The sequence below is a fragment of the Neoarius graeffei genome, chromosome 28 (assembly GCF_027579695.1).
Source record: "Neoarius graeffei isolate fNeoGra1 chromosome 28, fNeoGra1.pri, whole genome shotgun sequence".
Taxonomy (NCBI): Eukaryota; Metazoa; Chordata; class Actinopteri; order Siluriformes; family Ariidae; genus Neoarius; species Neoarius graeffei.
Genome location: NC_083596.1, coordinates 40521395 through 40537927, shown reverse-complemented (window position 1 = coordinate 40537927; position 16533 = coordinate 40521395). Strand labels below are relative to the sequence as shown.

The 16533-nt window shown below is 43.9% G+C and overlaps 1 protein-coding gene across 2 annotated transcripts in view; it reads left to right on the top strand.

The window, feature by feature from the left end:
• Nucleotides 1-6164: 6164 nt before the first annotated feature.
• The window catches only part of lig3 (ligase III, DNA, ATP-dependent), a 52548-nt gene continuing 42179 nt past the window's right edge, over nt 6165-16533 (top strand). Inside the window, exons 1-7 of one of the 2 annotated variants that reach the window (XM_060912870.1) lie at nt 6165-6326; nt 6982-7517; nt 7603-7731; nt 8020-8235; nt 14717-14868; nt 14962-15128; nt 15206-15283. In XM_060912870.1, the coding sequence (XP_060768853.1) occupies nt 7025-7517; nt 7603-7731; nt 8020-8235; nt 14717-14868; nt 14962-15128; nt 15206-15283 (1235 nt within the window). In that variant the 5' untranslated portion in view covers nt 6165-6326; nt 6982-7024. Of the gene's footprint in view, nt 6327-6874; nt 7518-7602; nt 7732-8019; nt 8236-14716; nt 14869-14961; nt 15129-15205; nt 15284-16533 lie in introns of both variants that reach the window. The other variant, XM_060912871.1, reaches the window with a different exon arrangement.

Genomic DNA, 16533 nt, shown 5'->3' with positions numbered 1-16533 from the left:
CATAGATGTGTACTTGGTCTTCCAATATGGCGCTTAACAAAATCTCGCGGCGCGGTGACGTCATGCGGTAGCCCTCTATAGGGCCTGACTAGCCTTTGGTAACACACTAAACGAATTATCTTTCATTTTTGGCACTTTTTCTGTTTGTGTAGATGGGAAGACATACTGAGAATCCAAATCGCCAACATTTGAAATAATAATTGTTTTGAATTATTTCTTGTCTTATTTAATGAAGGCTGTAATAGAATTAGCCTACATTTGGCTTAAGCTGGATGAGACAGAGACATAATTTTATAGCCATTTGTTAAACAGCTGACAGGGAACGTAATTAACCATTCCAGGAATGAAATTTTTTTGTTCTAACCGGTTCGGGAACGTCTATTTAATGGTGGAACCCAAAACCGGAAACGTTAAAATTCCGTTTCTGTTCGGAACGAACCAATAGGAAAAAAATTCTGGTTCAAAGCCCTGGTTTATTCACAGATTTCCGTGAGATCATCTTAAAATTTGTAACGAAATATACACACTCAATGGGCTCAACGGAGCTCTCCTTTATTTGCATAACGGCGTGCATACTAGCATAACGTGATATTCTTAATCATGTTATAAAAACAGGTCGGAATTGATGGAGAGCGGGGTTGCCTCAATGGTTTAGGCTACATTTAAAATGTTGTTCAGTTTGTTTCTCCATATGGAAAGGGAGCAAATAAGCTGGCAAAGGCTGCCATGTGCAGTTGTTTCTGTATGTGACGGGCTACTTCACGACAAAATAATTACAGCTTGGGCTTAGAGGGCAAACAATACATTTTCACTCGATTCATGTGTTACCTGGCTGGTGGGGCAGGGGAAGAGCTGACTGACTGCCCGATGTGTTGTCTGCGCTACGACAAGGCCGTGGCTTCCAGGACGCTATGCTGCTGCAACCTCACATTGAATGCACTGCACGCTTGTTCACGTGACAGAGCAAGAGACACAGAGGTCCGGTGTGTGTGCGGAGGGGGCACACATCGGGATATTATTTTCACACGCGCTTTTAATGCCGTGGCTTTTCTAAAAGATCATGTCGACATTGGCCTCAGTAAACTGTAAAAAAAAAAAAATTCAAAAGGGCACTTTTTTGGACAGAGGGCAGAGGGGCAGGTGCTTGAGCACCACCTCATGTCTATCTGTGCACGCCACTATAAAACAAATTTTATTTTACTCCTAAAGAGAATGGAGTATGTGGTATCTCAAGTTATTTGAAATATCCTGGGGGCGTCGTGGCTCAGGTGGATAAGGTGCCACACCATAAATCCGGGGACCTGGGTTCGATTCCAAGCCAAGGTCATTTCCTGATCCCTCCCCGTCTCTCTCCTGCTCATTTCCTGTCTCTACACTGTCCTATCCAATAAAGGTGAAAAAAGCCCAAAAAATATCTATAAAAAGAAATATTCTGTGTAGGATGAGTGAAGATATTGGGTTAATATCTTACTTTTGACATCCACATAAATATTAACACAGTACAGAGAAAGGTGGAGCTCTGAAACCCCTCAGCTTCACATTGTCAGAATTATTCATATTACTTCTAATAAATGTCTGTGTAGCAATAATAATAAGTAGTAGTAGTATAGGTAATCGTATGGGGCCGAGTAAAATTAAGGATTAATTTCACGAGTGACTTCGAAGTTTTGAAATCATGGATGAAATTGATCCTTAATTTTACGAGGAACCATATGATTACTTGTTTATAATATATAGGGCCAAATTCATACTTCGGAAGCCATTCAAGTTCACAACATTTGTCATTCACGTTTTCTGAACCAATCAGGGCGCGAGACTATCTTGCACGTTTGAATCAGTTTCTAAAGCGTCTTTCATCATGACACAAAAAAACTGCGATAGCACCTTGTCTAACTCACAGCAATCATTTGCCACTAGAGAGTCGTCTATTTGTCTTTCTGCGACCCATTTCTTAAACACGGAAAGCCAAAAATTCGTACTTTTTTTGGTATTTTCATTTTCGCTTGCAGCTTTCAACTGGTTTATCATTTCTTCGTCAAATATAGCGAAACGCGGCATTGCTGAGTCAGCAGAGTCAGCCATTTTGTTGACAAAATTTGCTAATTTTTGTAACCGTAACCAAGCAACGAACTAGCCAATAGCATTTCAGAAATACAGCCCTGCGTTAAGGAAAAAAAGCCCTCCTTGATTGACCAATAAGAATTGAGTAATTTGGCCCTATGTATTATAAGTATAGGTAATCGTATGGGGCCGAGTAAAATTAAGGATTAATTTCACGAGTGATTTCGAAGTTTTGAAAATTGCCCAGATTGCGACGCGACGAGGGCAATTTCAAAACTTTGAAATCACAAGTGAAATTGATCCTTAATTTTACGAGGAACCATACGATTACTTGTTTATAATATATAGGGCCAAATTCATACTTCGGAAGCCATTCAAGTTCACAACATTTGTCATTCACGTTTTCTGAACTAGTCAGGGCGCGAGACTATCTTGCACATTTGAATCAGTTTCTAAAGCATCTTTCATCATGACATGGCGACATGACACGAGGATTCTGAAAGTGGTTTACAAAATTTTATTGGAGCTTCTTTACAAAAGCCATTTTGTTGACAAAATGTGCTAATTTTTGTAACCGTAACCAAGCAACGAACTAGCCAATAGCATTTCAGAAATACGGCCCATGTTAAGGAAAAAAGCCCTCTTTGATTGACCAATCAGAATTGAGTAATTTGACCCTATGTATTATAATAATAACTAGAAAAGCACTCGGAGAGCGCAGACCTCCGCCAAGAATCCTTTAAGAAAATCCGGGATCCAGAAGGTGATCCGGATCACTGCCAAAATTAATGGATTGCTACTTGTGCCCAGTCACACCTCTGGAAAAAATTTCAGAGCAATCCGTTCATAACTTTTTCCGTAATGTTGCTAACAGACAAACCAACCAACAAACAAACAAACCAACGTTACCGAAAACATAACCTCCTTGGCAGAGGTAATAATACCTACGTAATGGTATATAAATGTTCATGTTACTGATGTAAATACTAACACACTTGATAGCAATAGCTAGTTCAGGTAACTTTAGCTGAAAATATGTCAGCAAAACAGGTAAAGCTAGCTCTAATTCTCAAATTAAAAACAATAAAAATAAAAACATTGATACACATGTCAGGTGCTTTGTAAATATTACAAATCAATGCATTTATTGACTACTAACAAGCAAAAATTGCAGTTCTGTCTCTCTGTATTTATTGACTCAGACTGAACAAGAACTTTCTGGAAATAACTGAAGTCTGCATGAATCACGTGACCATGAATCACTTTGGACGCCCCCATAGATTTACATAGAAGACTAGATGCCTCGTCCCCGTTGCCCGTCAATGAAGTGGAACGTCCGCACATGGCGGCCATCTTACCTCAGACAGCTGGCTTACCCATTACATTGTGTTGGTAGCGATATGTACTTTTCAGATGACCGTAACTTCCTCAAATTTCAATCGATATTCAAACGGTTTGGTTTGTTATATTAAAAAACAAACGGATGTATGTATTTATGATATGAATGATGAATAATCATTTTATGTTTTAAAAAAAGGGGCGGCACGGTGGTGTAGTGGTTAGCGCTGTCGCCTCACAGCAAGAAGGTCCTGGGTTCGAGCCCCGGGGCCGGCGAGGGCCCTTCTGGGTGGAGTTTGCATGTTCTCCCGGTGTCCGCGTGGGTTTCCTCCGGGTGCTCCGGTTTCCCCCACAGTCCAAAGACATGCAGGTTAGGTTAACTGGTGACTCTAAATTGACCGTAGGTGTGAATGTGAGTGTGAATGGTTGTCTGTGTCTATGTGTCAGCCCTGTGATGACCTGGCGACTTGTCCAGGGTGTACCCCGCCTTTCGCCCGTAGTCAGCTGGGATAGGCTCCAGCTTGCCTGCGACCCTGTAGAAGGATAAAGCGGCTAGAGATAATGAGATGAGATGTTTTAAAAAAAATACGCATAGCTTGGCGAAAATATTTCAGTATACTACAGACTGTAAGACAGGATGCATGCTGAAATTCCTATGCTGTGAGAAGCCTAACACTGCATACTTATGGATAACTGCGGCCTTAGGACAAATAACCATACAATTTATTTCCAATTTTTAGTGAAAATATTTTTACATGTGATAGGGCCGTAGGGGAAGCTAAAGTTAAATAAACAGCTTACTCACTTCTGAAACTTCAGAAATACTTCATCCACCTCAAAAACCTAATGCACTCACATCATAGCATAATAACAAATGTAAACTCACATCATAGCATAATAACAAATGCACTGCCCGAGTAATAGTATAAAACAGTGACAGCGACTCACGGTAGTTTGTGACAAAAAAAGCATTTAATTAAATCACATGTGGTTATACTTCCAAGGATAAAAAGATATCTTTACATTTACAAAAAGAACATTCAAAGCTGGCAGCACGGTGGTGTAGTGGTTAGCGCTGTCACCTCACAGCAAGAAGGTCCGGGTTTGAGCCTCGTGGCCGGCGAGGGCCTTTCTGTGTGGAGTTTGCATGTTCTCCCCGTGTCTGCGTGGGTTTCCTCCGGGTGCTCCGTTTTCCCCCACAGTCCAAAGACATGCAGGTTAGGTTAACTGGTGACTCTAAATTGACCGTAGGTGTGAATGTGAGTGTGAATGGTTGTCTGTGTCTATGTGTCAGCCCTGTGATGACCTGGCGACTTGTCCAGGGTGTACCCCGCCTTTCGCCCGTAGTCAGCTGGGATAGGCTCCAGCTTGCCTGCGACCCTGTAGAACAGGATAAAGCGGCTACAGATAATGAGATGAGATGAGACATTCAAAGCTGATTATCATGTCAAAGTCAATATATGTTAGCACAGAAGATTGAAATTTCATTTGACTAGGCTCCAGTGTGCAGTTAAAATAAAACTAAACATACTGATATAAACATCTACAATTAAAACACACACGTCATCAAAGTCAGTACTTTGATTTCCTGTAAATCATAATGTGAGTGCTGGGATGGGCTGTGCTTGCGTATGTCTTCATACCCCTTGTCTGTGGTAAGATTTTTTTTTTTTGGCAAAACTTCTTTTCTGTACACTGCAACCAAAATTTGGAATGAACTACCTTCAGAAATAAAATCAGTAGAAAATTTTCCCCTGTTCAAGAAGAAGGTAAAACAGCACTTTTTCAACATTCTATTTGATGAGGAAGCAGCAGATTATGTGTATTTTTAGTTTCTATATTCTTTAATTTTATTCAATGTTATTATTTTTGTTTTATTTTATATTTGTTGTATTATTAATGTTTTTTTTCTCTTGCTTTCTTTGTTTTTCTACTATTATTAACATTATCAATATTGTTCAGTATTATTTGTAATGGTATTAGTTTTCACATTTTTGCTATGCTTCCTCATGATATTCAGTTATATAGTATCTCATCTCATCTCATTATCTGTAGCCGCTTTATCCTGTCCTACAGGGTCGCAGGCAAGCTGGAGCCTATCCCAGCTGACTACGGGTGAAAGGCGGGGTACACCCTGGACAAGTCGCCAGGTCATCACAGGGCTGACACATAGACACAGACAACCATTCACACTCACATTCACACCTACGGTCAATTTAGAGCCACCAGTTAACCTAACCTGCATGTCTTTGGACTGTGGGGGAAACCGGAGCACCCGGAGGAAACCCACGCAGACACGGGGAGAACATGCAAACTCCGCACAGAAGGGCCCTCGCCGGCCACGGGGCTCGAACCCAGAACCTTCTTGCTGTGAGGCGACAGCGCTAACCACTACACCACCGTGCCGCCCCAGTTATATAGTATTGTCAAATTATTTTTATTTTGTTATTTTTTAATTGTGTGTAGTTATTTTTTGTCTGTGATAAGGGACCACAATGGAAACAAGTTTTTATGCTTTTTTGTGTCATCCTTGCCACACCTGTATCGTTTTTATTGTACGTTTATGGCCAAATAAACAAAACAAAAAAAAAAGATGGTAGTCTTCTATGTAAATCTATGGGATGCCCCTTCTCCGTGCTCCCACCCAAAAAAAAAAAAATAAAATAAAATAAAAAATAAATAAATATATATATATATATATATATATATATATATATATATATATATATATATATATTTTCTGCGCATGCGCAGTGCCCAGGAAGCACATGCAAACAAAGAGGAAGTGTGCTTGTCTCACTTAAAGTTCACTGGGCGCAATTGTTCCCTTCGTTACGCCATTTCAAACAAAAAAAAGGAAGGAAGAAAGAAAGATAAAAAGGGGAAAAAATCGGAATTAGGACAAGAAGAGAAAAAATACCAAGCAGGTAAGATGGAGGGATTGTTTTAGAGCATGTACGTTAACTTGGCGAACAAGCCTCTTAGCTTTAGCTGCACTAGATAGCATTCTCCTTAGGATCAATCCTAAATGCTCCTGTGCTCCCTTTAAAAGTGCACTACTTGTAGTATAATAGAATGACTTAGACACCGGATGTAGTGCACTTGGAATACAAGACGGGGATATTCTGGATGAAACCTCATACTGGAGCTGCTACATGGTGTTAGTCAAGCTAGCTAGCTAGCTAGCTTTGCTGTTGTGGTTCCAGTCAACAATATTTTCACCTTAATATAAAAAGCGAGCCTATTTTTTCTTTATATATATATATATATATATATATATATATAAAATAAAATATGCATATTGAGTTAGCGTAGTTAGCTAACGCCTTCTTTGACAGGATTCACTGTCATGTAAAGTTATTCAAATTCAAGCACTTCTTATTCAGAAGTGTAGTGACTGGTGTTTGAGTTAAAGTTTACTTAGTAGCTTACTGTAATAATAATTACCATTAAAATGCAGCATTTCTTTTATAAGGTTGAATCGAAAGCACTTGTTTATGCATGTGACGTCATCACGTTCAAGTAAAGAAGTCAGATGCTCTGTGAAAAGAATACTGATTTGATGTTCATTCCGTATCCTAGAAAATAAGGTAAGTAAGATGCCCCACCTTCCAGTATAACCTGGATGCATGGGCTCAGCTTTTGCAAGGCAGTAAGAACCCTGTGCAGGACTTTCCTTCTGTGCCCACGTCCACTTGTGCAGCGCTGTCGCCCTCTGAGCCACGCCTGGGGCTTTGCTTTGCCAGCGAGACACCCGTCGAGACACTTCAGCCTCACGTCTCCGTCTTTCTTGGCCGTCTCTCGGACCACGTGGCAGGACGACCGGCCGACCATGGCCGAGCAGAGATACTGCGTGGAATACGCCAAGCGTGGCCAGGCAGGCTGCAAAAAATGCAAGGACAAGATCGTGAAGGGGCTGGTGCGCATCGGGAAGATCGTACCCAACCCGTTCAGCGAGTCTGCAGGAGAGATGAAGGAGTGGTATCACGTGAAGTGCATCTTTGAGAAGCTGGAGCGAGCGCGGGCCACCACTAAGAAGATTGAGGACATAACGGACCTGGAGGGCTGGGAGGAACTGCAAGACGAGGAAAAAGAGCTGATCAATAAGCTTGTTGCAGGTATGGGCTGCGAGGTGGATGAGATGTACTTGGTTCGAATGCTTAAATCTTTTGCTGTCTGACTCTGTCGCTTGTATCTAATCAGACCTGGCTGCCAAGACTAATGCAAGTCCAAAGAAGGTGGTCCAAGCCAAGTTAAACACCAGCGGCCGGTTATCAGCTCCTCTTGCTGATCCGACAGTGAACGCTCCACGCAAGTTTTCCGGCTTCACAGGTATTCAATAAAGCTCAGACCCATGAGTTATATTAATAATAGTAGTACAGGAAACTCTCTCCGTTTATTTTCCAATAACAGCATGTACTGGGCAGACAATATGGTTTAACGACACTGTTTTCCTGTGAGTTTATCTATAATTAGTGAATAAAATACTTACAGTATATGTATAACTGTAATAAGAACCATGGAGTGCATTGAATTGAATTTTTATCCAATTTGAAAATAATTCTCAGAGCGATCAAAATGCTTTGGAAATGGAGTAATTGTGCTTACCATCTCCTACAGCAACAAAGGCAGGTCCGTCATCATCGAGCCCAGGCCCGTCGTCTCCTGCTAAAGCCTCACCAGGCAGTGTTCTGTCCGCTCAGTTTTGCCAGCCCGACCATAAGGACTGCCTGTTCCGCGAATTCCGCAAGCTCTGCGGCATGGTGGCTGAGAAGTCCAGCTACAACGCAAAAACCGAGATCATCAAGAACTTCCTGAAGAAGGGTTCCGGTGGAGGTAGGACCCACTGAGTGGCATGAGTTATAAAGATCAGAGACGATGGTTTCCTTTTGCGTCAGAGACATGCCAAGGGAAAACTAGAGCAACAATTTCCTCCCTCTCTCTAGAGTTGAAACTTGGTACTGAAAACTGACCAGAGCCACTAAAATTTGAGGTTTGGTCGCCCACTAGGATTTGAGAAGTACGAAAAAAAAATTTAAAAATGTTCCTTTCTTGGAGTACCTTTCTTTGCTTTCCTTTCCTCAACTTTAAAGTTGTAAGTGCTAGTAAAAGTTTCATTTTAAAGTGCAAAATTCAAAGCCGTTTGTAAGTTTTCAGATCGCTTCACGATATCCACTGCTGTGTCTGAAATCACTCACTACACAGTGGACTATGTAGCGAGTTCGCCATTTTGTAGCGCTGTCCGAATGTATAGCGAGAATTATTGCACCCGATATAGTTCACTCATAGTATCCCATGACGCACTGTGAAAAGTAGCGTACAACCGATGGTCACTAACCAAGCAATGTATCCCATTATGCATTGCGGTCGCGCATTTTCACAGAGCTCCAAAAGCTGTTTCATAAGGACCGTTAAGTACTTTAGATTGAGTATAGATAGTTTTCACATGACGTCACAGAGTCGGGGATTCCCTAGTGGCGGCCATCTTGCGGGTCAAGCTTACCGTACGGGTGACTGAGCACACATTGTAACACGCGAGTACAAAGTCTTCAAAAGAACCCAAGCAGGCTATTTAAAGCTAGCAATGGTGCACACCTGTTGTATTCACGGCTGTCGTAATAGGTCAGATGATGAAGTCACGTGGAGCTTTTATGGAATTCCCACTGTACGGGAGCACAAAGGCGAGCAAACAAACTCAGCATACAAAGGAGAAATCTATGGCTTGCAAGAATCAACCGCAAGGATTATCAGCCTTCCAAACACAGCAAAGTCTGCTCCGATCATTTTATAAGTGGTAAGTTGTTTAAATAAACAATCAATTGTGTTTAAGTTTGTTTTTGAAAACCAAAACATCATGTGAACAATCTCTGGAGAATGCCTAACTGGAACCGCTGAGTGTACGTTTACATTGGAATGTACACTTAATATCGCTCGTTTGTCACGTTTCTATTTGACACTTGTCACTTCACTCACGCAAGGGTCATTTTTGAAAAACATTTTAGGTCTATTCTGTATGATTTGATTTGTGTTTGGGATGCAAACAGCGCGCCTGAATCGCGCAGATCCGATTTTTTTTTAGGGGGGGCGTTGGAGTGTCTGATTATAATTTCAAAGTAAATTCTGTATTAAAATTACTAAATAAGCAAATCCGTTATGAAACAGGAAGTATAAGGATGAGAAAAAAAACAGTTTAAATCAGAAAGCTGCACACATTTGCGCAGCCCGAGCGGTGTGCAGGACTGCGCAAATGTGCGCAGCTTTCCGATTTAAACTGTTTTTTTTTCTCATCCTTATACTTCCTGTTTCATGGACTGTAACGGATTTGCTTATTTAGTAATTTTAATACAGAATTTACTTTGAAATTATAATCAGACACTCCAATGCCCCCCCTAAAAAAAAATCGGATCTGCGCGATTCAGGCGGCATCCGCCAAAAGGCGCGCTGTGAATATATAAAGTTGTATATATCAGACAGCCTTTAAAGTTTGATGAAGTCAGTTTCAGGCTTTGGCAGTTTCAGGCTTTGGCAGCCCTGCATAGTCACTTGAAAATGCATCTTTGTCCACGTCGTAGGGCTCAATTCCGCCAATCAAGGCCAGTTTGGCTGCATACCGATGTCGTCTAATGTATCTATATACTTCTGTTTGCTTGATTTTGCCGACATTGATCTTTATTTTAGAAAACTGACTATATAACTTCATAAATTCGTCCGAGATAACGTAGCCGGTAATGGCGATGGTCCGTTTTGTTTGCCCCGCAAGATGGCGGCTGGGGGGCGTTCCCCGGAATGCCGTGATGTCAGTGAAAACTATCTATAGTGTCTCTTCCCTGCACCTGAGCACCGTTACCAAGGCAACAAGCTCCACTCAGGGAGCAGAGAGGGGAGGGGCTGCTCGCTCTCTCTCAAACACACACAGGCTCAGAGCATCGGAGCCTCATAGCCTGCGATAGTGGCTGCTACGCGCACTGCATCACTCTCACCATTTCCCACAGGGGAAATGTCGTCTCCTTATTTGTCATGGCTGGCTAGTATGAGCCTTAGTGGAAAGCCCTGGGAATGCGTAAATGTCAAGTTCGATTTTAGATTTACGAACCTGAAAAAACGGCGTTAAAAAAAAAAAATTTCAACCGCACAAACAGCACTCACCTGGCCGGTGGACTGGAAACAGAACATTTTTTAATAATGGCCCAAAGTACTTTGTATTTATTAACGTGGGAAATACTCAGTATAATGCGTATTTTGTTATTTTGAAAACCCACCAGCATGACGGACTAGTGTCCGAAAGCGTTTTTTCATTTTACCAATGAGCTCACTATATCATCCTCTATATAGAATTCCCTAGACAGTGAGTGATCTTAGACACAGCACGCAACTTTCCCGAACTCTGACCTTTCCCATGATTCACTGCTGTGTCATAGCGGAATCTGGGATTTTTCTTCCGCTCCACTGTGCTGACCTTTGTAGCGAATGCTACAGCGAGTGCTATGTAGGTTGGCTAAAAAGATAGTTACACGGGTCCGATTTTCCAACGTGCTCTGGGGATAATACGATCAAAGTGCCCCGTCCGTCTACGCTCACGGAATGAAGTTGCGTCTCGACGTCAGCTACGTTGGCATCGTCACTTATTTTATTCTTTGATTGCGAGGAGCTAAGGAACTACAAAAGCGCAGAGGTGTACAATTATCTACACAGGCAAAATTATGTGTAAAATATAGGGCAAGTTTGTTTGCTTAAAGTAGAGGTGAAAGTGGAGCAAAGAAAAAAAAACACCTGAAATTTGGGGGCGGGACAACATCCCCCGAAAATATTTTAATAACAACACGCAAACCCCTGCATTCTAGTGCATTTTAGTACTAATGCCGCTTTTCCACTACAAACGCGGCTGAGTCGGGCTGAGCCGTGCCGTGCTGAGTCGAGATGAGTGGGGCTGTTGGAGTTGCATTTCGACTACAACCGCGCTGAACCGTGCTGGCTGGAAGTGGGTGGACACATTGGGTTGAGTTAGCGAAAGTGGGTGGACGTCACGTGATGTCGTTAAGCGGCGCAAACAGTGACATCAGTGACCTTTTAAGCGGTAGTCTCACGACCCGGATAGTAAACAATAAACATGGAGGACATGGAGTCGTTAGTGTTGCTGGTCTTGGTGCTGTGGCTTGTTGTCACCGACAACGCCAACAGATACTGGCAAGAGCGTATAGATGAGGCGAGGCGCATAAGGCTTCAGAAATTCTCGTAATTCGTAATAATTCTTCTTCCGGGTTTACGGTGTTTACAGATCCCAGCGTGCTCGCAGGGCGTGTGGGCATGTGAGGACACTCCTCCTCACCAATCAGTGCACAGGGGAGTGTCTGCTCACGCCCCCAGCCTCACTCAGCTCGGTTTGGCTCGCTTCAGCCCCACTCCAAAACCGTGCGAGTTTTGGGGGCTAAGCAGGGCTGAAGCGAGCTGAGTCGTGCTGTTCTGAGGTAGTCGAAACGCGAGCCGTGTCGGGGTGAAGTGAGCTGAAAAAGGGTAGTGGAAAAGGGCCATTATTTTCACTAAAACAAGTTATAACTTTTAAGCCTTTTTCTTTCATGTACATTAATGATTAACATGTCAAAAATATCAAATTTAATTCCCCTAGTTAATGAGTAATTTTCAGGAGTGCGTTTAGAAAACGCAGTGATTTTCCTGCTACACAGTTCATTACTTTGAAAAAAAAAAAAGAAAATCAGACAGTTGAAGGTAAACGCAGCAAAATCCCAAAACAGTCCTGTTAAAAAGTAAAGGTCTGTTAGGGTTTCTAAAGCTTTCAGGTTTCAATGTTGGGGACATTGAGCCTCGTTTATCAGTCTTTTAGTAGAGTTGTGCGTTTGCAGAAGCGAAAGTGAACTAAACATTTCCAATTCATATTTATACGAGTTGAAGCCAATTGTTTACATTAGTTCGTATTGTCTGTAAATTTAAACACGCCAATGAACACCAAATTTCTCATGTAAATCCGGGGCGTAGGGTGTGTGCGTGTGTGTCACACACTGACTGGCAGCCTGAGTGCATTATGTAACAAAAAATAAATTACCATTGCTAGTTTTAGGCAGCTTAGAAACCGGTTCTTCCATTATTGCTGTGTCTTCCACGTTTTCTTGATGATGTGTTCTAGAAACGGCACTAAAACTTAGCTTTGAAACCACGAAATGCAACTTTGATGGGGAAAAAAAATGTATAATAAATCGCTTAGGCTACCTCTCTTCACGTCGAAAGAAGGAGGAAAGTTTTGCATGTTTTGACATGGCGAATTATTAACACGAGGAAATACTCGTAATTCGCAACTAAAAAGACTGCAGCTACACTGGCAGCTTGAACACGCTTTCTAGTGCGATTGTGTTGCGCTTGCGTAGAACAGTGTCAGTCCGGCACGCACACCGTTAACAAAGAACACCTGTCTTTAATCAGTGAACTATGTTTGGGCTATTTAAGGACCGCGCCCATGCAAGGACGATGCGAAGTATTACGCCGCGTCTAGGAACGCGGAAAATCCGAAAAATAAAATTTCTCCATTCGGGAAAACTGGAGATTTAAGAGTTTTGTCAAATATCCAGATTTCCGGGTCATTAGCGGAAAAAATCCGGAGGAAAATCTAAAAATCTGGAATTCCGGGAAAATCCGGAACACTTTCATGACTATTTGAGGTTGAGCCTAGTCAGAGCAAAATCATGCAGCAGCTGTCATCTGGAAGGTCGGCTGTGTCCGAGTAGAGTGATTGTATTATTGTATTGGTTTATTAATTAAATGTATTGGTGTTTATATTTTGTAAGCTGCTTTGGACCAAAGCGTCTGCCAAATACCATAACCATAAGCACCTCGAGCTAGTCTAATAGAACTCTACCAGCCTACTGTACCGTAATGTCTCTTGTATAGGCTCAAGAAGCAAAAGCTTGGTCAGAGAAGCATAGGCTGACTATTTTAATGCAGATGCAAATGCTGTCAAACTTTGGAAACTATTAATAAACATGCCATACTTGAAACGACTCCTTGTCTATGTATTTGTCCAAGCGTCGACTAGAGGAAACTTAAGGGCTGGCCCGGGCCACTAATACCCCTTTTCCACCAAATCAGTTCCAGGGCTGGTTTGGGGCCAGTGCTGGTGCTGGTTCACAACTCGTTCAACTTGCGAGCCAGCTGAGAACCAGTTTGCTTTTCCATAGCTCGCGGTGCTAAGGGAAGCCACGTCAGTTACGTCGCTGTATACGTCAGTTACGTCGCTACGTTTACATAAACCTTGGCGCGAATATCGAAGCAAAAACAACACGGTAGAAGCAGCAGCAACAACAACAATAATAATAATAATGGCTGACTTTGCGTTTGTACAGCTGCTGCTTCTCGTCGCTTAAAAATGGCGATCTTTCATGGTCTTGTTATTGTTGCTGGTCTTAACAACTCCGCCCCCCCGCTGATGTAAGCGGTTCTTTCCTCTGGCCCAGCAGAGAGTTGGTGCTAGCCTGGAACCGGTTTTTCTGGCCCCGGAGCCAGTTCTTTGTCAGTGGAAACAGAAAACCCGGTTCCAAACTAAGCACTGGCCCCGAACCAGCCCTGGAACTGCTTTGGTGGAAAAGGGGCATAAGAATTCAGGGATACTGGCCTGAGTGGCGACCAAGCACCGAAGTTACTATTTTATATTAAACTTTGGTCAAATATCTGTAACATTTCTGCATTCTCTGCAATTTTTTTTACCTTGCGCAATACCAGAAAAATTCAGTTGAAATTGAGCCATTTGAGGCGAATTGGTCCGCCTCTGAAAAAACTCGGCATTTGGATTTCCTGGCAAACACTGATTTTCGTGATGTCGCGTGCAGGACGCCTCCTTCTGAATCCTACGTCAGCGCTGGTTTGTTTGAGAAAACGACCTGGTGGTTTTCTGCAAATTTCTTCAATGTTATCGCGTAATTATTAAAATGGTTAACAGACGTATCGTAGGAGGGTGTAGCAACACCAATCTTGATGGGATTAGCACTCATCGTTTTCCAAAAGACCGGACAATGAGAGGGAAATGGGAGCGCTTGGTCTACACAGGCTGTGCACTGAAACCGTGCAAAACTCTCGCAGCCTGCTGGCGCTTCCGCAGGTGATGTCACGAATCTGGCTCCAGACTCCCTTGGGATTTTTCCAGACGCGTTTTATTTTATTTTTTTCTGCTGTAGACAGATGGCCTTGTGCAAAATTACCCTTCTGGATGAGTGTGTAAAGGGACATACTTTCATATAAAAAAACCGAAATTGGTCCAGAATATGCACTTTAATTTTTCGCCCTCTCTCTCTCGCTCTTTGTTCCGCCTACAAAGACAAGTTTAAGGGAGATCTCTACCTGACAGTGAAGCTGCTCCTCCCAGGCGTAGTGAAAAGCGTTTACAACCTCAACGACAAGCAAATCGTCAAACTCTTCAGCCGCATCCTCAACTCCAACCAGGACGAGATGGTGCGCGACCTGGAACAGGTCAGTTATCCTGTACCTCGCAAAAAAAAAAATAAGATCTGGAAAGGACTCGACTGGTTGAAAAATAAAAGCGTTTTATTTTTGGAATCGAAGGGAGATGTCTCCGAGACGGTGAGGATGTTTTTTGAAGCCAGCAAGTCGTTTCCTCCTTCAACCAAGAGTCTGCTGACCATCCAGGAAGTGGACGCGTCGCTAAACCGCCTGGCTCAGCTCACTAAAGAAGACGAGCAGCAGACAGAACTGGAGGACATCGCGAAAAAGTAAGCCTGGTTTATCGTCCGTATCCCACACCAAGTGTACTGTGGTTTTAAGTCGTGCTCATTTGTTTGGATAATAGATGCACAGGGAACGACTTGAAGTGTTACATCCGTCTGGTGAAACACGACCTGAAGATTAATTCTGGTGCCAAACATGTGTAAGTGTTCGCTAACAACTGTCCTCACACCAGCAGGTCCTAGGAATATATGAAGTAATTGAGGTTTTTCACCTGACATCACAGGGTCACGTGACGCCCCGGTGTCCGCCATTTTGAAGGTCAAGCTAGCTAATGTCAACAACATAGTAGCTAGTATGTTACTGTAGCAATGTTTACGTTCAGTCATTTGGATGACTGTTAAAACCTTTCAGTCTCAAGTTTTTCCTTTACTGTATTTACTAGTTTACTGTAATTATGATCCGGCAGCTATTTACACCGGATCCAGTGTAAATAGCTGCCGGAGCGCGCTCCGGCTTGCTCCCCCTCAAATTAAGCAGCACGCTCCGGCTTGCTCCCGGACTGCTCCGGCCGAGGTTCCGGAGCGCGCTCCGGCTTGCTGCTTAATTTGAGGGGAAGCAAGCCGGAGAGCACTCCGGAACCTCGGCCGGAGCACTCTGGGAGCAAGCCGGAGCGCGCTGCTTAATTTGAGGGGGAGCAAGCCGGAAAGCGCTCCGGAACCTCAGCACTCCGGGAGCAAGCCGGAGCGTGCTGCTTAATTTGAGGGGGAGCAAGCCGGAGCGCGCTCCGGAACCTCGGCCGGATCACTCCGGGAGCAAGCCGGGGCGCGCTGCTTAATTTGAGGGGGAGCAAGCCGGAGCGCGCTGCTTAATTTGAGGGGAAGCAAGCCGGAGCGCGCTCCGGAACCTCGGCCGGAGCACTCCGGGAGCAAGCCGGGGCGCGCTGCTTAATTTGAGGGGGAGCAAGCCGGAGCGTGCTGCTTAATTTGAGGGGAAGCAAGTCGGAGCGCGCTCCGGAACCTCGGCCGGATCACTCCGGGAGCAAGCCGGGGCGCGCTGCTTAATTTGAGGGGGAGCAAGCCGGGGCGCGCTGCTTAATTTGAGGGGGAGCAAGCCGGAGAGCGCTCCGGAACCTCAGCACTCCGGGAGCAAGCCGGAGCGTACTGCTTAATTTGAGGGGGAGCAAGCCGGAGCGCGCTCCGGAACCTCGGCCGGAGCACTCCGGGAGCAAGCCGGAGCGCGCTGCTTAATTTGAGGGGGAGCAAGCCGGAGCGCGCTGCTTAATTTGAGGGGGAGCAAGCCGGAGCGCGCTGCTTAATTTGAGGGGGAGCAAGCCGGAGCGCGCTCCGGAACCTCGGCCGGAGCACTCCGGGAGCAAGCCGGAGTGCGCTGCTTAATTTGAGGGGGAGCAAGCCGGAGCGTGCTGCTTAATTTGAGGGGGAGCAAGCCGGA